This window comes from Protopterus annectens, chromosome 4.part0 (assembly GCF_019279795.1).
Source record: "Protopterus annectens isolate FY-2018-M chromosome 4.part0, PAN1.0, whole genome shotgun sequence".
NCBI classification, from domain to species: domain Eukaryota; kingdom Metazoa; phylum Chordata; order Ceratodontiformes; family Protopteridae; genus Protopterus; species Protopterus annectens.
In genome coordinates this window covers 1,462,296,630-1,462,318,207 of record NC_056733.1, presented here as the reverse complement: position 1 = coordinate 1,462,318,207, position 21,578 = coordinate 1,462,296,630, and the positions used below count along the sequence as shown (strand labels likewise).

The window sequence follows — 21,578 nt, the reverse complement described above, 5'->3', positions numbered from 1 at the left end:
GCGCTTTTTATGTATTCCGGTCGTCGGAAGTTCTGACGGTATGGTGTAATTGAATTTTCTGCCAAAATAATGTCGGGCAAAATCAAACAGACGTTTAATAGTGCGCTTGTTAAACCTAGCACAAAACCGACAACCAGTGACGTCATGGTCTGGGCCTAGGCATGGGATACAATAGTAATGGAAATCCTTATGAGGTATTTGCTTCCCACAAGAAATACAGTTATTAACTTTTACTGACATCGGTCTGAGGCAAGAAAAAGGTTCCCCAATGGGGTACTTAGCTTTGTAGAACACTTCGGTTCTGGATTCGGAATGAAAATTTCAGGAGTCGGCCGACCGGCATTCTGAACTGCTTTTGCTTCGGGCACCGCGCGGCAAGAAAGACTGAAGAAAATGGCATCGGCTGCATCTTATATACCCCTGTCGCACTGACGTCAGGGAGGAGGTGACAGCAACTGACGCTGGACCAAGACTTTGGAACTCAGGCCGACTGCGGAACCGCCTGACGGCAGGATAACCCAAGTGTAATGACTGCAGCAGTGTAACACTATGAACATCAGATAAAAGCAGAAATTGACCATTCTCTTATGAATATGGACATTAAGATAGAAGCAAAAATGATTTTAGTCCTCTTAGTCTTGTATATGGGTCAGGCATACTTTTATCAATCCAAGGAGAAGCTGTGGACAATAATAAAGAATTGCAGGAATTTATCATGGAGAGAAAGAGGGCAAGAGTTAAGTGAGATAAGCTTATCCTTCCAACAGAACAAGATGGTTTAGGTTTACCTAATTTGAAGAGATATTTTACAGCTACACAGTTAAGACTCATAGGCATAACACAAGCAAAATATTACAATTCAAAGTGAAAAGGGATGATTATTGAAGCAAGGGAGAAGTTAAAGGAATAGAGAGAAAGAGAGATTTTGGATGGAGATCCTTAAGGAGAATAATAACCACCATACAGAATATTAGATTAATAAAGTAGGAGAAAGCATTCCAAGAACTAAGACTTGAGCTGTGGAGAAACCAACAGCAAGGTAACAAACGGTCCTCTTTATTCACTCCAGATTGAGTGCTTTTGTATGGCTATAACAAAAACTTCCTCAGAATCATCAAATCCTTCACACACCCACATTTAAATAACCCTCTCTACAAGTCACATGACTAAAATACATACCCATTTAAAGTATTACTCTGAAAATGAAGCACCCACTACTATGTGCAAAGTTAAAAACTCAAGTTGAATACAAAAACAAACAAATAAAAAAATGTGTATAAAATGCATAAATTCACACAAGACAATAACCTAAGAACACTAACTATAGGGGGAACTGTGGCATTTAGCTTTAATTACCAGTACAGTTCCCTATGCTCTAACAAATCATGCCATGGTCCCCCCAATGTACTATGCTGAACCACATCAATACCAAAAAAAATCATGTTCAGGGTATTTTTCAATGTGACAATATAAAGAAAGTACAGTTGTGTAGACTTACCATAAATGTAGATGTTTGAGTGTATTCACTGTTGCAGTCATCACATCTGGGTTATCCCTGCTGTGCTAGCCCTCGGCCGGCCCGAATACCAGAGTCAATGTATTTCTACGTCGGCTGCTGTCACTTGCTGTCTGATATCAGTGCTATAAAGGAAGGCAGCAGATGCCATTACATCAACTTTTCTTGCCCTAAGTAGTCACAGGCCCAAGTAAATATGGTACAGTGGTCCTGGTGGCTAAAAGCCACCATTAGAAACTTAGACCTCCCTAAAGAAAGGAGATATAAGGGGGGAAGGAGTGAGGGAAACCAGGACTGCAACAGTGAATACACTTGAACAGCTACATTTATGCTAAGTATACATAACTGTACTATGTTCTTCGTGTTTCACTGTTGCAGTCATCACCTGTGGGAGGATTCTGAAAGCTGAAGAGAGGGATTGCAGGATTAGTAAGAGACCTAGGAATGGGTTGGCATGCCCTGCAGAGGCAAACCCTGGCCTAGCCTTAGAAAATACAGGTAGGTGGTAATTTTATTTACTTTTATATTACATTTGTTGACCGGGAATGTCCGACTAGGTTCCACAGATCCTGTTTTCAGCGGAGGCCCGGGGAGCAATGCTCCAGAAGCATATCTTTAGAAAGGAACTCCTCTGAGGAATGCTGTGGAAGTGGAGGCTGCCCTAGTGGAATGGGTTCGAATAGACTTGGGGGGGGGGTCCTATGCAATCTGTAGCAGAAATGGATACAGTGTGATATCCATTTGGAAATGGTTTGTTTGGAAATGGGCTTCCCCTCTGCCACTGGGGAAAAGCTGACAAGTAGTTGACCTGTTTTCCTGAAGGGTTTAGTATGGTCCAAATAGTATCCGAGCTGTCTGTGCACATCTAGTGAGTGTAGAATTCTTTCCTCGTTATTTTGAAGGTTAGGAAAGAAGGTGAGTAGATGTACGGCCTGGTTGAAAGTTACCATTAGATACCACCTTGGGCATAAAGGAGGGATTAGTCCTCAGAGCGACCCTGTCTGCATGGAAGATGATGAAGGTCTCAATGGCCATCAGTGCCTAAAGTTCTGAATCCCTTTTGGCTGAGGTGACAGCTAGGAGAAAAGCAGTCCTCCAGGAGAGGTATCACAGTTCTGCTGAAGCAGCGGGTTCGAAGGGTGGTAAAGTTAGTTTTTCCAAAACATAATTCAGGTTCCAGACTGGAGTGGTTGGCCTTCTGGGAGGTCTGATATTAGAAGCCCCTCTGAGGAATTGTTTAATCAAAGGATAGGAGTGAACAAGGGTTGTTCTGTATCAAAATGAGATGAAATGGCTGAGGCGTGGATTTTAAGAGGAGTAGAGGCCACTATTAAGTAGCTCTGCTAGGTAGTCCAGGATAAGAGAGATGGAAGGTTGTGAGGTACTGCCTCTCTGGACTGGCTCCAGGAGCAGAATCTTTTCCATTTTCCTGCGTAAGATTTTCTGGTGCTGGACCTTCTGGCCTCTGTAATAACATCTAGGACCTGTATGCTTAACAGGGGCCCCTTGTTTGCATTTAGAGTATTAGCCGTGCTGATAGTTTGATAGTCCCCCCCCCCCCTCGAGTTAAGAGGTCTGAGATCAGGGGAAGCTGCCTGGTAGGCTGTAAAGTCAGGCTACACAATAAGGGGAACCAATGTTGTCTGGGCCAATCTGGAGCAATGAGGATGGCCTTTGGTCTCTCCTCCCTTATTTTGATCAGTACCTTTGGAATAAGAGTTAGAGGAGGGAATGCATACACAAAAAGGGTGTTCCAAGGGAAGGTCAAGGCATCCACCTTCAATGCTAGGTGGTGATGCTCCCTGGTGCAGAATTTTTTCAGCTGATAGATAGTTTGAGATGCAAAGAAAAGAGATCCACTTCCAGAGTCCCCCATGCCCGAGTGATTTGTAAAAAGATTTTTCTGTGAAGCTGCCATTCGTGGGGGTCCAGTAAGTCTCTGCTTAAGTGGTCTGCCAGGGTGTTGTTGATCCCTGGTAGGTATTGGGCTATCAGGTGTAGTCCCATGGAAGAGGCTGTCAGCCAAAGGTTCATGGCTAGCCTGCACAGAGGGTAAGACTGGGTCCCTTCCTGTTTGTTGATGTACTACATTACAGTGGTGTTGTCTGTTTTGATAAGAAAGTACAGTTTTGTACCTACCATAAATGTAGATGTAATACAGCTGCAGTCATAACAGATGGGTTCTCCTGCCGTCAGGCGGGTCCTCAGTCAGCCGAATTCCAAAGTCTAGGTCCGGCGTCTGCTGTCGTCGCTTCTTCCCTGACGTCAGTGCGACAGGGGTATAAAGGAACCAGCTGACGCCATTTTCTTCAGTTTTTCTTGCCCAAGATGTCAGGTGCCCCCAGAAGGCAGGCAATACATAAATCTGTGTAATAATGCAGTGCAATAAAATCAAAATACAGTGGTTGCAAGCAAATACATCATAAATGAATACCCCAATCAGGTTGTATGAGGATGTGTTAGCCTATAGGCCTGTCCCAAGAGGGGAAGGAGGGAGGGAAACCTGGACTGCAGCTGTATTAGCACTCGAACATCTACATTTATGGTAGGTACAAAACTGTACTACGTTCATCATGCATACAGCTGCAGTCATAACAGATGGGTAGAATCCCAAAGCTAAGAAAGGGGTGGTAGGCACTAGGTAGAACTAGGAGGAGCCAAAATGCCCTGCAAGACTGCAGTGGCAAAGCCTGCTCTAGATTTGGAGTATAATGGTAGGTTGTAGTGCTTGGAGAAGGCATGCACAGAACTCCAAGTGTTTGCTTCCAAAATATCCTTGGTAGGAACACCTCTGAGGAAGGCTGCAGAGGTGGCTGTGGCCCTGGTGGAATGAGTTTTAATGCCTGTAGGTACAGTTTTGCCATGAAAGGAATAGCAAAAGCGTATGCAGTGGGCTATCCATTTTGAGATCATCTGTTTGGAAATTGGCTTTCCTTGAGCTCCTACCGCATAGGCCACAAAGAGCTGTTCTGATTTTCTGAAAGGCTTTGTTCTGTCCAAATAACGCAGTTGTCTGTGGATGTCCAAGGAATGTAGTAATCTCTCCCCTTTGTTTTGAGGATTAGGATAAAAAGTAGGTAAATGTATGGCCTGATTTAAAGCTACCTTGGATACCACTTTAGGCATAAAGGACAGGTTGGTTCATAAGGAAACTCTGTCCTGATGGAAGATGATAAAAGGCTGGACAGCCATGAGAGCCTGTAGTTCTGAAACTCTACGAGCTGAGGTGATAGCCAGAAGGAAAGCTGTTTTCCAGGACAAATATTGCAAATCTGATGAGGCAGCTGGCTCAAAGGGAGGCAAGGTCAGTTTTTCCAGAATGAAATTAAGATCCCAAGCAGGTATTGGTTGTTTCCTTGGAGGTCTTAAATTCTTAGCCCCTCTGAGGAACTGTCTTAACAGAGGGTGAGAGAATAAAGGTGGATCAATGTTGTATTCTGCAGAAATGGCTGAGGCATGGATTTTGATGGAGGAGACAGTCAGTCCACTGCTTAGCAGTTCAGCCAAATATTGTAGTATTTGAGGTAAATTCAGTTTTCCAGGATCCTGGCCCTTTTTCTAATTCCAGACACAAAAACGTTTCCATTTTGTGGAGTAAGCTTTTCTAGTTGATGGCCTTCTGGCCTCCAAAATGACATCCTGCACCTCCTTGGAGAGTAGGGCCTGCTGTGATGCTAAGGAATCTTCCATGTGGCTAGATTTAGTGTTTTTAGCTGGCTGTGAAGAGTTTTGAAGCTGTACTGAGTCAGAAGAAGAGGTATTAGAGGCAGGGTCCATGGTGGGGAATGAGTCAGGCTCCTCAGGAGTGGGTACCAGTGTTGCCTTGGCCAGTCCGGAGCAATGAGGATCATCTTTGGTCTGTCTGCTCTGGTCTTCAATAGAACTTTGGGCAGCAGAGGAAGAGGTGGGAAGGCATAAACTGTCATTGATGTTCAACTGAAAGAGAGCGTCCACTCTCCAGGCCTTTGGATGGAAGATCCTTGAGCAGAATTTTGTCAATTGATGATTTTTGTGGGAGGCAAAGAGATCTATGTCTGGCCTTCCCCATTCTTGGATTATTTCTGTAAAAACTTTTGGATGCAATTTCCATTCGTGTGGATCCGTCATATTCCTGCTTAGGTTGTCTGCCAGCGTGTTTTCCTTGCCTGGCAAGTACTGTGCTTGTAGTTCCATTTGTAAGTCCATGGCCATGTTCCAAAGTGACATGGCCAGTCTGCATAGGGGGTAAGAATGTGTTCCTCCCTGCTTGTTTATGTACCACATAACTGTGGTGTTGTCCGTTCTTATCAAAAGTTGACCTGGTTGTAGAAGGTCCTTGAAAGCTATAATAGCATTTATTACTGCTAGCATTTCTTTTTGATTGATGTGAAGGTGCTTTTCTTTTTGGGACCATTTGCCCTGAATGCACCGATCTGTCATGTGCACCCCCCCAGGCGTAGTCCGAGGCATCTGTTGTGATGACTTGATTTGCTTGAGGCTTGCTGAATGGAAGACCTGTGTTTGTTTGACATGCTTGAGCCCCCACAGAAATTCCTGTTGCAGACATGGAATTAGTGGTGTTATTGTTTCCAAACTGTGGCTGTGTTGAGACCATATGTTTTTCAGGTACCACTGTAGTTTCCTCATATGCAGCTTTGCACATGGGATTAGTAAGATGCAAGATGCCATGAATCCCAGAGCCTGCAGGATTTTCCTTGCAGTCAGCCAGGTGCAATTTGCTAGTGTTCTGAAGTACTGAATTAGTTGCCCCTGCTTCTCTGGCGTGAGGTAGGCCATCTGGGTGTTTGTGTCCAAATTGGCACCCAGGAAAATTATCTTCAGAGAGGGTATTTGTCTTGATTTCTTTTTGTTGACTGTGTATCACAGAGAGTTCAATAACATTATTACATAAGCCAGATGTTTCAGAAGAATGTGCTTGCTGTCCGCTTGGATCAGCCAGTCGTCCAAATAGGGGTATATTTGTATCCCTTGAAGTCTGCAGTAGGCAATTACTGATGCCAAGCATTTCGTGAATACTATGGGCGCAGTAGATAAGCCAAAGGGCAATGCAGAGAATTGATAATGGGTTGAACCTGCAAGAAATCTGAGGTACCTTCTGCAATTCTGTCTGATTGGGACATGCAGGTATGCCTCCTTGAGGTCCAATGTTACCAGCCAAGACTCCTTGCCCAGCATGGGAAGAAGTTGCTGTAGAGTGAGCATCTTGAATTTTGGTACGAGTAGAGATGTGTTTAGGATGGATAGATCCAAAATAGGTCTCCAATCTTTTCCCTTCCTTGGCACCAGAAATAGCCTGGAATAAAAACCTTGACCTTGTTCCTGCGTAGGTACCTCTTGAATAGCTTTCATGTTTATGAGGTCTGTAATTTGCCTTTGTGCCTCTGCCCTTTGATTGTGTGGCAGGTTTGGCATGCCTCTCATTTTTGGAAGGGTGTGAAAATGGAATTTGTAGCCTCTGTTTATAATGTCCAGGATCCATTTGTCCTTTGTGACAATATGCCAATTTTTTGAAAATAATGCCAGCTTTCCTCCTAAGGGGGCTGCCATTTGAGACCTGGTTGGCATGCAAAGGAGAAAGTCATTGGGTTTGCTTTCTGAAAGATTGCGAGTTGTCCTCACCACCTCTTTGTGTAGGAGCTTGCCATTGTCTGCCTCTAAACAATCCTTGGGATTGACCTCTGCCCCTCGGGCGCCTGTATCTGCCTCTTTGGGGTCTGTCTGTGGCAGGAAAGGACCAGTTTTTGGAAGGCCAATTTCTACTAAAACGTGGGGGTTGAACCTGTAGAAATTCTTTCACAGTTTGCATTGATTTAGCCTTTTCCTCCATTTTCCTTAATACCTCCTCAGCATTAGCACCAAATAGTACATCCTTTTGAAGAGGGGTGTCTAGTAATTTAGCTTTGACATGATCAGACAAGGCTTGTTCCTTGAGCCAGGCATGCCTTCGTATGACTGATCCTGTAACAGCAGCTCTACATGAGGCCTCCAGAGCATCAAAACCACATTGTAAAGTATGCTTACCCACTTGTTCTGCACTATGCATCAAATCCTGCAACTCCTTCAAGTCTGGTTGTTCAGGTTGTGACATTTTACTTTTCAATTGTGATAACAAAAACTGTTGGTATTTTAGCATATGAAACTGACAGTTTAAGGCCCTCATGGATAAGGTAGCAGAGGTATATACCTTTTTTCCCCACCTTTCTAAGGATCTGGAATCTCTCTCGGAAGGCAATGGATTTTTAGCAATGGAGGCCTTAACTCCCTTGGGACCCTGAGAGATGGTTTCTGGATCAGCAGCATGGCTTTTGTATAGAAATTGGTGCGAGTCAGGGACCCTGTAGTACCTGTCAGGCTTAACTGGAGCTGGAGGTAGAGAATCCGTGTTAAGGCAGGCCTCCGAGTAAACATAATCTAGGATGTCCAAGACAGGCGGTATAGCCAGAGGCCTGCGCTGAGGAAGCAAGAGAAATTCCCTCAGCCTTTTCTTGGAATCTGAATAATCCTGGCCTTCCCAGTGGAAGTGTTCCCTTAAGGTATGCAAAGTTTCCCCAAATGAGTAATCCTCAGAGGGGGATACAGAAGGGATGGACTCCTCCGCATCAGAGTCTTCAAAAGGGGAGTAAGAATGTTCCTGATCATCAGAGTGCTCTGAAATAATGCAGCCCTGATCAGAGGAGGGGAAATCTTACTCCACTCTAGGCCTTTTGTCCGGAGGGGGCTGAGAACCTCTGATAAGAGTAATTAAATCCTCAGCTATTTTAAGCATCTGTTTCTTAGGCATGGGGCCTGGAGATGGGCCCCGTGTAGCTGGTCTCTTAGGGTGCATGGTTGCTTTAGACTTTGTGAAAGCCTTGATGGAGAAAGAGGAAGGTCTGAAGACACCTTGAGTGGAGGTGGAGCTGTCCACATTCTGAGTTTCAATGCCAAGAGTGGCTTCGGTTATCTGTAGTCCGAAGTGTGGGCCGAGGAGCCTGCGACCTCGGGTACAGGAGACACTGTCAAAGAAATGTTGTGGTGTCGGTTGAGGCCGCGGACCTCGTGTGTCGGTCCTTGTCTTTGCATTTTTTAGACAAAATCGGAGTCGCAGTATCCGACGACATAGTATAGTTAAATGCTTTCCCAAAATAATGCTGGGCGAACTCCACCCGACGCTTAATAGTGCGTTTGTTAAATGTAGCACAAAAGCGACAGACCGAGACGTCATGGTCTGGGCCTAAACAAGGTATACAGAGGGAATGGAAATCCTTATGCAGTATTTGCTTCCCACAAGAAATACAATTATTAACTTTGACATCGGTCTGAGGCCAGAAAAGTTTCCCCAACGGGGTAACTTAGCTTTTAAGAAGACTTCAGTTTCCAAATTTTCGTAATCTCAGGAGCTGGCCAACCGGCACTTGCGAACTGCTTCTGCTTCGGGCACCGCGCGGCAAGAAAGACTGAAGAAAATGGCGTCGGCTGGTTCCTTTATACCCCTGTCGCACTGACGTCAGGGAAGAAGCGACGACAACCGACGCCAGACCTAAACTTTGGAATTCGGCCGACCGAGGACCCGCCTGACGGCAGGAGAACCCATCTGTTATGACTGCAGCTGTATGCACAATGAACATCCACCCCTGGTTTGAGATTGGGTTTGAAGGATGTCAGAGCCTTTTGCACTGCCATAATTTCCTTCTGGTTGATGTGTAAGGGAAGGTGTTGGGCAGCCCAAAGACCTTAGGTGCACCTGCCTTCTACATGAGCGCCCCAAGCTATGTCTGAGGAGTCAGTGGTAATGCTCTGCCCAGTTGGGCAGAGTGTGAAGGAAAGACCCTTGTTCTGGGTACAGGTCCCTACGCACCAGAGAAACTCGGCCCTTATACAGGGGATCAGAGGGAGAGAGGTCTCTAAAGGTTGAGAGTGCTGACACCAAAGGTTCTTTAGGTACCAGTGAAGTTTTGTCATGTGAAGCCTTGCCAGAGGAATTAGAAGGATGCAAGATGCCATGTACCCCAAGGCTTGCAGGAACTTCCTCACAGTGAGGTGACTTCTGGAAGCCAGCTGGGTAAAATAGAGAGGCAGGAATCTGCTTTTCTGGGGGTAGGAAGGCCATGTGAGATGCTGTGTCCAACAGTGCTCCCAAGAAAATGATCTTTCTGAAGGGTGTTTGCTTTGATTTCTTCTTCTTGATGGTGTACCCTAAGGAGATTAGGAGGGTTCTGACAAAGAGGAGGTCCTGGAGGAGCTTTTTTTTTTTTTTTTTGCAATCTGCCTGAATGAGGCAGTTATCCAGATAAGGGTTAATTTGTATATTTTTCTGTCTGCAGAAGGCTATGGCTGGGGCTAAGCATTTGGTGAATACCCTGCGAGCAGTAGATAAGCCAAAGGGTAGTGCAGAGATCTTTGTTGTGAGCCTGCTCTGAAGCGAAGGAATTTCCTGCAGGATTCCCTTATGGGGATGCGGAGGTAGGCATCTTTTAGATCTAGGTTAACTAACCAGGTATTTTTTGTCAGCATAGGCAGCAGCTGCTGCAAAGTTAGCATTTTGAATTTGGGGACCACCAGGAAGGTATTCAGAATGGATAGATCCAGGATGGGGCACCAAGTGCCCTCTTTTTTGGGAACATGGAATAGTCTGGAATAAAAGCCTTTGCCCGTTTGATATGAGGGGACAGGTTCTACTGCCCCTTGGGATATGAGCATTTGGACTTGTTTCAATGGCTCTGCCCACTTATTTGGAGGCATGTCTGGGTACCCTTTTAGAATTGGGAGTTCATTGGAGAAGTTTTATCCCTGAAAAATTATCTTTAACACCCTTTGGTCCTTTGTTATGGAAAGCCAATTTTCTTTGCAGAGGGAGAGCCTTCCTCCTAGTTTTTGGTGAGAGTAAAGAGGGCAGAGGGGGGACAGGGAGTCATTGAGAGGTTTTGCCATAGAGGGATGGCTTAGAACTCCCTGCCTTTGAAGTGGAAGTGGTCCACTGTTTGGTTCTCTGCTGTCCCTGGGATAGGAGTCTGGGTGGTCCGTCCCTGCAGGGCTTACCTTGCCCCTGTCTGCTGGGTGCAGGGAAGGATGAGTGTTTTGAGGGAAAATTCCTGCTGAATCCAGCAGGTTGTACCTGAAGGAAATCTTTTACTGTTTGCATTGATTTTGCTTTGCCTTCCATCTTTTTAAGCACCACTTCTGCTTTTACTCCAAACAAGCGGTCCTTATAAAAGGGTGCATCAAGTAATTTAGATTTTACATGATCAGGGAGAGGTTGTTCCTTCAACCATGCATGTCTCCTAATGACAGATCCTGACACTGCTGCCCTGCTTGAGGCTTCTAGGGCATCATATCCACAATGTAATGAGTGTTTAGCCACTTGACAAGTAGAGTGCAGTAAATCTGCCAACTCTTTCGAATTGGCACAATCAGAAAATGTGGAAATCTTTTGTTTTAATAGTTCCAAAGTGTGTTGTAGATATTTTAACATGTGGAACTGACAGGTGAGTGCTCTGATAGCTAAGGTTACAGAGATGTATACTTTTTTACCCCATCTGTCCAGAGCTCTGGAGTCCTTGTCAGAGGGAATAGGATTCTTTGCAGAACTAGCCTTGGCTCCTTTTGGTCCCTGTGTAATGACCTCCGGGTCTGCAGCAGGATTTCTGTACAGGTATTTGTGAGAATCCGGTACTCTGCAATACCTGTCAGGTTTTCTGGGAGCAGGTGGGACGGCATCAGGAGTTAAGCTGGATTCATGGAAGACATCATCCACCACCTCTAGAATTGGAGGGATGGCCAAGGATATGTGCTGGGGCAGGTCTAGAAACTCTCTCAGTCTTTTCTTAGACTGACGGAAGTCCTGAAATTCCCAGTGGAAATGTTCCCCTGAAGGTGTGAAGGGTTTTCCGAAAGGAAAGATCTTCTGGAGGAGAGGCAGAAGGAATGGATTCCACTGCGTCTGAATCCTCATAAGCAGTCAGAGGTTGCTGTTCCTCTTCAAAATCTGAATAATCAGACCCCTCAGAATCCTGTTCTGTCAGTATTTGAGGAGAAAGGTCTCTTTTCCTTTTAGAAGGTGCAGCTTGACTACCCCTGATAAGGGTGATAAGATCCTCCGCCATTTTAAGCATTTGAGCTTGGGGTGGTGGAGCACGAGTAAAATGGTGGCTAGAGGTAGTATTCCTAGGAGTGGCCTTGCTTCTAGGCCTAAGAGTATCCATCGCTCTGAGAGAAACGGTAGTTGGAGGAGATGTCATTTTTTGTCTGGATTCAGTAGTGCGAAAAACCTCCCTGGAAGCCAGTATCTGCATTGTGGCTCTGGACCCAACCAAGGCAGAGACAGTCAAAGACTTGGAAGATGAAGATTTCTGTGGCATACCGGACTCCGAAAGGGTCTCAGTAGAGGCCTGCGAAGGTATCGAATCGGGCATCAGGGGCTGCGAAGGCACCTCATTGAATTCCAGAGAACTGATGACCTGCTTAGCAGTAGAGTCGTCGGAAGGCTTAGCCTTGTGTGGTCTGTCTCTATCTTTATCCTTACGTTTTTTCCGAATGTCTATGGCTTATTGGCTGATAGATGCCATTTTGGAATGCAAAGATAGAAGATGAAAATACCTGGCTACAAACAGAGCTCTACGAAGAATGGTTCTCTCATTAAAGAGGGCACAGAACTGGCAACAGGGGACGTTGTGGTCTGGGCCTAAACAATTGACGCAGTATGAATAGAAGTCTTGGTGTGATATTTGCTTTCCACTGGTGAGACAATTAACTTTTTTGGACATTGGTTAGTGCAAGAAAAAAGGATCCCCAACAGGGTACTTAGCTTTAGACATTTTCAGCTGTAATTCAAACTCTGGTAGCGACCAGCCGGCACATTTGCGAATTGCTTCTGCTATGGCTCCACGGCAAGAGAGACTGATGTAATGAAATTGTCTGCCTCCCTTTATAGCACTGACAACCAGATGCAGAAAAACATTGACTCTGGTATTCGGGCTAGCCGAGGGCTACCACAGCAGGGATAACCCACAGTTGATGACTGCAACAGTGAAACATGAAGAACATTTGGTACTTTGCTTGTGTTTAATATCATTTATGTGCTCATAAATCCTTTCCTTAAAAGGACAGAGCAGGAGGTCCGAGAGGCTCAGGAATCAGAACCAGAATTGGTTCTCCAATGCAGAGGGGGATTATAGTCCACAGACCCATTTTCAGTGACCGTGGAATCGAGGGAGGACCAGGGGCGTATATATGAGGAGGAATTCCTTTCGCCTTTAAGCACAGAGCCTCTGGACAATTCTGACATTTACACTACAAGTACTATTGAAACTTTTCCTAACATTCTAGGAAATCAAAGTAAAGATTTTAAAGTCTACAATTTTACTGACTGTACTTCTGATGAAAATTTACCAGGTTTGATGAGCAAGGGGCAAATGTTGCACCGACCGCACACACTAAAATTGAAACCTTGCTTACTGACTTGAAATTTTATTTAAGAAAGTTGAACTTTAAATTATTGATTAAAGGTTCTGAGAATGCACATTTGGGAAATGCCTTGCAAAGAAAGAGTACTTTTAATTCTGTTTTGGATATGCATTTGATTAATTCTGAAAAGATGTGCGAGTTCAATTTTAGAGTTTTTTGGGACATAATAGTTGTGATGTTCACGTTGACAATTTAATGATGAATTTAGACTTTTGAGAGAGCTTATGTCTATAATAAGTAATTGAGGGTTATGAAGCCGAACATGGGGGGCAGGGGTAGTCATTATGATAAAAGGGGATTACTTGAATAAAATGTTTATTCATGTTTTTGATGAAAATTTTTATGAACAGATTTCACTAAACTATGTTCACATTTGTTATGCTAACATCCATTTTTTTCTTCAGGATATGCTAGACCAGGGAGAAATATTTACTGAGGTCTTTGACTTTTTACAAGTAAAGCACCTGGTGCCCCCCCCCCCTCTTTTTGGCATCCTCAAAATTCTTAAGTCCCTTACAAACCCCCCTATGAGACCTATAGTTAGTGCTAGGACTTCAATCACCCATCCTATGGCAGTATATATAGATCAAAAAGTCAAGGCTTTGGTTACTAAATTTTCTCACATAATGCGAGATTCTTGGGACTTTTTGGCTAAATTGAGAAAAGTAGAACACGGTCCTAAATTTGTTACTATAGATGTTGAGAATCTACTTAACGTGATTCTGCAGAATACAGGAAAGGAGTGGTTTCATAATTTCATACATGAATCAGGAGCATTTAGTCAGGACAATATAAATGTGCTTGATGCTTTGTTAGAGATGGCACTTAAAAACAATTTTGTGCATTTAAATGGGCAGTTTTTCCAACAAAAGAAAGGAGTAGCAATGGGCGCTAGTTGCTCCCCTGTTTTTGCATATATAGTTCTATTGCAAAGGGAAAAACAATTTGTATTTAACCAAGCGAGTTTCCCAACCTGCCATCTTTATGCCAGGTTTCTGGATGATATTTGTATTGCTTGGGATGCAAGTGAATTGGATACCAATAAATGTATTGAATATTTACATTCTACCACATCCTTTTTGAAGTTCACTTTTCACTGCAGTACTGACAGGATTAGTTACACAGATGTTTTGTTTTACAAGGATGATATCAACAAATCAGTACAAAGTTCCATCTTTAGAAAGGAGACTTATTCTAACAGTATACTGCACTATGGTAGCTGTCATCCAACCCATCAAAAAAGAGGGATAATAAAAGGACAATATGTGAGGTTAGCCTGCATGATATCAGACGACAATTTGTTTCAGTCAGAAAGCATTAAGTTAAGGGAGATGTTTGTGGCCAGAGGTTACCCTATAGAATTAATAGAGGTTATTTACAAAGAGGTTTCCACGAAAAGAAATCAGGGGTATAATTAAACCTTTTTTAGCTGCTAACGACAGTCACAGAGACTGACAACCAGAAAGTGGATGGGTATTCTTGTGCATTTATTACTACCTATACAGCTGAATATTCTGATATTCAAAAAATTATTAGACACAACTGGAACATTTTCAAAGCTTTTGATGGAACTGACATTTTAGGAAAGGCACTTAGGTTTGTGCACCAACTCACCAGATGTATTAAGAATTTGTTAGAAAAGGATGATACACCCTTTTTTACTGTTAGTGTGAAGAGAAGGAGCACATTTAAATGTGGCACATGTTCACAATGCCCATTTATCTTGGAAAGTACGGAAGTGTTTGTGAGCAATAGTCATATTAGGACGAAGTTCCACTACACTTGCAAAATGGGGTATAGTGTATTTAGCTATTTGTAGAAAATGCCCCAGTATTTATGTTGGTAAGACTGGCTGTCCTTTTAAAGGAAAGGATTTATGAGCACATAAATGATATTAAACACAAGAGAAGTAACAATTCTTTATATTGTCACAATGAAAAATACCCTGACATGATTTTTTTTATTTTCTGGTATTGTTGTGGTTCAGCAGAGTACATTGGGGGGATCATGGCATGATTAGTGCATAGAGAACTGTATTGGCAATTACAGCTAAATGCCACAGTTCCCACTGGTTTAAACAATTCCGTTTCTATAGCTAGTGTGCTTAGGTTATTGTCTTATGTGTGAATTTACGTATTTAAATACACATTTTTTCTTTATTGTGTTTGTTTTTATACTGAACTTGATTTTTTAATTTTGAACATAATAGCGGGTGCTTCATTTTAGAGTAATACTTCTTTAAATGGGTGTGTATTTTAGTCATGTGATTTGCTGACAGGGTTACTTAAATGTGGGTGTGTGAAGTATTTGATGATTCTGAGGAAGTTTTTGTTGTAGCCATACAAAAGAGCACAATCTGGTGTGAATATAGAGGACCATTTTGTTATCCTTGCTGTTGGTGGTTTTTCCACAGTTCAAGTTTTGTTCTGCCTGATGGTTACTGGTTTATTCCAAAAACTAAGCCAATATGAGAATGGAGAAGAGAGATTTTGCCAGTAGGGAAGACTGCAAGTAGGGAGTACACAAAACAGACAAAAGGGCGTTGGAACCAATATATTGGGAGCAAATAACTCAAGCAGGAAAGGTAAGAGTGGGATGAGGCCAAGAAGACATTTGGATTGCAGGATAGAGACTGCCTTCCCCACCAGAGCTTGATCTCCTTGATCTCGAGAGTACAGGCAAACAGAAAAGGAGAGGGGAATTTTAAGGGTCTATGTTAAATGAATGATCATAATGTTGAGTACAACATACTCGAGACACTATGACCATAAGTTCAAAACCTCAAACCCTCAATAGCCTGAAACAAACAAAATCGAAAGATTTTGTTTGTCCCACACCTCCACTACACTAACATACAAAACACACACATACAACCAATGCATACAAACCTCTAAACACTCATTATTCAAACACTAACACACCCACACAAAACACCTACTTTTAAAATAAAGTGGGGGCTTTGCCCCCCACACCTCCCGATGTGGGGGGGTGCCCCCACACACACCCTAACTAAATATACCAACTCTGAGATTGCTGTACATTCGGGAAAGGGCAATTTCCCGGTAATCGCAACAAGCAATTACCAAGAAATTGTTCTTTCCCCAATGTACAGCGATCTCGGAGTTGGTATATTAAACAAAGCAGCCTGTGATGTCGCCATTCTGAACAGTGTAGCGTGTCTACATCACATGCTACACTGACTAGGATGGCAGACCAAAACATTTCGGGACTCCAAATTTCGGCATTTGGAGTGTCCGATTAAATGAACGATTGATCAAACATTGTCGAGTATGTTGTACTCGACATTTTGATCATTCGCTCTTTTAACATAGACCCAATTTTAAGTGCAAGATCAGCCCTGGTAGAGTTTTTAGTTGAATTTAGAACAGAAACAGGCGTTAAAAAAGGATAATTAGTACGGCATATAAAATATTGCATGAGAACTATAAGAATCAATCAGAGGAGGTTAGAAAAGATTGGGGAGGGGGACTGGAAAAGCCATTTACAAGAAAACAATGGGAAGACATGTATGGCTCCCAATTATGCAACCAAGTCCAGAAGGGTTAGGATCTTTGTCTGGAAGTGTTTGCATAGGTATTTTTATACCGAAAGCAGACTTCAAAGACATTTTCCTCAGGTATATAAGCAAATGTTGGAGGTGTGCTGGAGAAGAAAGTTAACAGGGAACATATGTTCTGGAAGTGTAATGAGTTGGCAGATTTTAAACATTCTCTACAGAGTACTCTATCAGAAATATTGCACAAGCAAATGGTTGTAAGTAAGGAAATTATTTATTTGAGCTAGGATACAGGATCTGAATTGCCTAGATATAGTAATTGATTCTGCTGACTGCCAAAAAAGTAATTACCTGAAAATGGAAATCACAGTCTACACCAACTGCACCTATACTGTCAAATGCAGCCACACAAAAAGGGGCAGCTAGCTCCATTGTTTAGGTAGCTAGATCTGTACACAGTTCCAAGTAACCCAAGTTTAATTATAATGGACCTGAGTATGGTAGCACTTGTTATCAAAGCAGGGGTGGGGTGGGGTGGAGAATGAGCAGCCTAGGTCAGATCACCTATCCTGATTGGAAGGGATGTGGAAAAACCTTACTGCTCAGTGGCAGTGGAAAGGGAACAAAAAGCAGTCACACAGAAAATTATCATGAGAGAACTGACAAGGATGATGGGGTACTGAGGTCAGTCTAATTTTCTGACATGGAGACCAACAGATCTCTGCTTTTAGGTTGTCTTCTCTCTTTGGTGCACAGGTTTCTTAGCAAATGGTTAAGGCAGCTTTTTTGGGTCAGTGCAGTAAAAAGGCTTAACAGCAAGGCTGCAGGTCAGAAAGAACTCCACTGAAGGTAAATAGATACAATGAAGAGAAAGAAAAGTACACTAGTTTTGCACAATTCAAACAGTTCTCTTGGTGTGAGAGAAGAAGGGGACACATACTTCAAATGTAGGTAAAGACACAATTCAGTCATCTTTCTACAGAACACAATTTCACTCCCGCTAAGCAAAGAAGACATGAGACCCCCCCCCCCCCCCAAAAAAAAAAAAAAAAAAACTTTTCCCTAAGCAAATCAGTTCGCTTTCTTACAGGAAACAACACAAAGAACCTTGCACTATGCCACATTGCAATGAACTGTATAGTTTTTTTTTTTTCATGTCTTACCTTATCTAAAGTGAGCATATAGAAGTTTGATATATCATGATCTTGGGCATACTTGATTCTGGCCCGGCACTCCTCTTCATCAATCATTTCACCAACATATTCATTGACAAACTCACCCTGCACAAAAAAAAAAAAAAAAAAAAAAACAGAAATGTATGGATGTAGATTTCTTTGCTTTCTAAAGTAGACTATTACTTTTCAAGAAAATAAAGCTACATTTTTATCACAAGTCCCTCCTTGATAGATCCTAGACTGAATTACACTTTTCCACCAAAGAAAAAAAAAAGAAAGCCCTGCCATCCAGGTACATTCATGTACCCGACCACCTTCTGCAGTAATTTATGTGCCTGCTGAACAAGCTTGCCCCTTGAAATTCACAGGTTCATCTCTTGAAACCAGCAAGAACTTGCAAATCAGACAACACAGCAATTTCCATGGTAACTCATATAGCAGACGCTGATTGAAAGACCACTCCTCTACAAGGACATGGAGGAAAGTTATTTCAGACTCCCTCATAGGAAATCAGATACATTACTACCTTACTAATTAGATTAACTAGGGGACCCTCCTTGATGGGCCTTAGGTTAGACAGAATCCCAACACCTACTGAATGCAATAATGGGCCTTAGGTTAGACAGAATTTATTTATTTATTTCAGTTTGATTACCGGGGAAGTCCACTGGGCCATGAAGTGCCCATTTTCAGTGGAGGCCCGGGGAGAAAAGCTCCAAGTACAGTATAATACAATATAGGTTAAAGAATAAAGCTCCAAGAACAGTATAATACAATATAGGTTACAGAATGCAAATAAAGATTACAAAGAAAAAATACATACAATATAGTTTGTAAAAACAAGTACGGTTAATCCATTTGAGAGTTGCAGAGAACTTGATGGCAGATTTTTTTTTTTTTAATCAATATTTATATGCTTACAGTCACTTAAAGTCTGTTAGTTGTAGTTATTTTGAGAAATTAGAATCAGTATGAGAGTATAGTGGAGTAGGAGTAGGAGTGCTTAGTTAGGGGTCACTATGGAATTTAAGTGTGGTGAAAGCAGGAGCATTTCCATTTAGAGGATAGGTGAAGAAAAAGTTGAGTTTTGAAGGATTCATTGTTGGGTATATAGTCCTAAGTGAAGTAGGCAGAGTTTTCCATTTTTTACCTAGTGAGAAGGAGAGTAAAAGCTGGCCAGCTGGTCATTTCGGTTTACCAATGGAGATTAGGTTTTGGTTTTCGGATTCCAGTGATCTGTTAGGGATGTATGGAGGAAGGATGTCCTTTAAGGCTGGGCATTTATTAGGGGAGAATATTAGTTTGTGAGCGGTGGTTAGTTGTAGATAGTCTAGGTGATTAGGGAGTTCTAGGCAGTTCAGTAAACGAAGGCTGTGGCAGTGGTGACTTGATGTTTTGGATTTGGTGGCAAATTTAGAGATCTTATTATAACAAGCTTTGAGCTTAGAGGTGTTGGTAGCAGACAAGTTGGTTAGGAGAGGGGCTCCGTATAGAAGGGAAGGTAGGAGGAAGGATGTTGCCAGGGTATGCCTAGTGGAGTTTGAAAGGAAGTGATTGTTCCTATATAGCATACCTAGCTTTTGGTGGGTTTTCTTTATGTTATGTTGTATATGAAGATTAAATTTGAGGTGTTCGTCTATGGTGATGCCAAGGAGTTTTGCAGAGGGGACCACTTCAATGGCAGTGTTAGTCTGGCTGAGAACATTGAAAGTGTTTTTGTCCACAGAGGAAACTTTGGAGGGGAGAAAAATTAGTATTTTGGATTTATTGGAGTTGAGAGAAAGGTGGTTTTGGTGCATCCAGTTCTCTGTGGTGGTAAAGGCTAATTGGGTTTTGGTCTGGAGTTCAGGAAGGTTTGGGGCAGAGCAGACCAAGGTAGAGTCATCTGCGTACTGGATGACTGTGGTGTCAGGGATGAAGGTGTGAAGGTTGTTTATGAAGATGTTGAAAAGCATGGGTCCAAGGATGGATCCCTGAGGAACACCAGTAGATGTAGGCAAAAAGGAAGAGAATGAGTTCTTCCATTTGACTGCTTGAGATCTGTCAGATAGGTAACTGGAGAACCAGGAAAGAGTGTTTGGGGAGATTTTGAGATTAGCCAGATGATGAAGAAGGTGTGTGTGGGAGATGGTGTCAAAAGCTTTTGAAAGGTCTAGCCATATTGTGGATACAATGAGTCCAGAGTCTCGAGCTTGATTGATAGTTTCTAAGGAGGATAATAGTGCAGTTATGGTACTGTGGCCGGGACGGAAGCCATGCTGTGTGGGTGTAAGGAGGTGATTTTGAATGAGATAGGGTAAGAATTGGTGGTGGGCACATTTTTCTAGAATTTTAGATATTGGAGAGAGTAGGGCGATAGGGCGGAAGTTAGAAATAGAGGTGTTTTTGCCTCCTTTGTGAAGAGGTAGGATGTAGGCTGAACGCCAAAGTTTGGGTACGTATGACTCAGTTAAGGATCTATTAATCAGAATACTAATTGGAATGGCGATACCTTCAGCTGCATGTTTGAGGAAAGAAGGGGGAATTTTGTCAGTGGCATTAGAACCTGGCTTTAGCTTGGAAAGAAGCTTTTTTTATAAAAGATGTGGATACAGGTTTGAAATTGAAATTGAGGGGATTATTGTTTGGGTTGCTGGGTGGAGAGGAAAGGAAGTTAGGTAGGTTGTTATTGGGAAACGTTTTGGTTAGTTTAGCTATGGATTCAGCGAAGAAGGTATTGAAGTGGGAGCTAAGTTCATTGTCGGATAGATTAGGGTTGGGGCAGGGGTTGCACTGAGAATCGGGATGAGGAAGGGAATTGACTGATTTCCAAAACTGTTTATGGTTTTTATTGTTATTGGACTGAAGTTTAATATAGTAGTTTTTTTTGTCTTTGGTAATGAGTTTCTTTACTTGGTTGCGGAGTTGGGTGTATAGAAGTAAGGTAGAGGGTAGTTTATTTTTCTGGTAGAGCTTCCAGGACTTGTCTCTGTGATGCATGATTTGTTTAATTTCTTTGGTCAACCATGGTGCAGAGTTAGTTTTGATTCGCTTACTTCTCAGAGGGGCTAGGGAGTTGAGAGTATCTAGGAAGATGGAACTGAAGTGTTCAACAGCATTGTCAAGTGGGAGGATATTTAGAGGTTGCCAGTTGATTTGTTTGAAGATGTTAGAGAAAATTAAGGGGTTAAAGTTACTGAGGTTACAAGTTTGAATGTAGAGATGTTGGTGTTGGGTGGAGCTGTTTGATCGATGGATGAAGGCAGGGAGATGGTCACTGAAGGTGTCAGGGATAGTGCCACTGAGAGTGATTTTGTTTGGATGGGAGACTAGAATCCAGTCTAAGATGGACCCTGGGGGGTGGTTTTTTGTTAGGGTGAGTAGTTGAGATTACTTGGGTGAAGTTTAGAAGGTTAATGGAAAGTGAGGGTGATGGTGAGTTGATTTTATTCCAGTCGATATTGACATCGCCTAGAATATATGTTTCATATTTTATTTGAGTTGAGGAACAGTATAGAATATCTTCAAGGGTGGAGATATTGTTACCAGGGGAGATATATAAAGATATGAAGCAGATATTCTTGTGTTTATTTAATCGGAGAAGGCTAACTGTGATTTCAGAGTTTGTGAAATTAGGGGTAGGAATTTGAAGGGGTATTAGAGAGAGATGATTAGAGCAAATTATGGCAGAGCCACCACCTTTTTTGTTTAAACGGTCACTTCTGAGGATGTGGTAACCAGGAGGTAATATTTCAGAGTCAGTGGTATGGGGTTTTAGCCAGGTTTCAGAGATGGCTAGGATGTCGGGTTTATTGTGATTAATCCAGGCTTGTAGATGGTGACATTTGTTGTTAAGGCTCTGGGCATTGATAGTGAAGATTTTCAGAGTATTAAGGGGGGAAGTGGGAGGGGGACAGGAAGGGTGGGGAGTGTTATTTGTTGTAGGTGA

At 42.7% G+C, this 21,578-nt stretch overlaps 1 protein-coding gene across 6 annotated transcripts in view; it reads right to left on the bottom strand.

The window, feature by feature from the left end:
- Positions 1 to 21,578, bottom strand: part of NSD1 (nuclear receptor binding SET domain protein 1) — a 1,335,896-nt gene that overhangs the window by 335,661 nt on the left and 978,657 nt on the right. For all 6 annotated transcript variants that reach the window (XM_044069301.1, XM_044069302.1, XM_044069304.1 and 3 more), the window contains one exon: positions 17,639 to 17,755. In XM_044069301.1, coding sequence (XP_043925236.1) covers positions 17,639 to 17,755 — 117 coding nt within the window. The remainder of the gene's footprint in view (positions 1 to 17,638; positions 17,756 to 21,578) is intronic.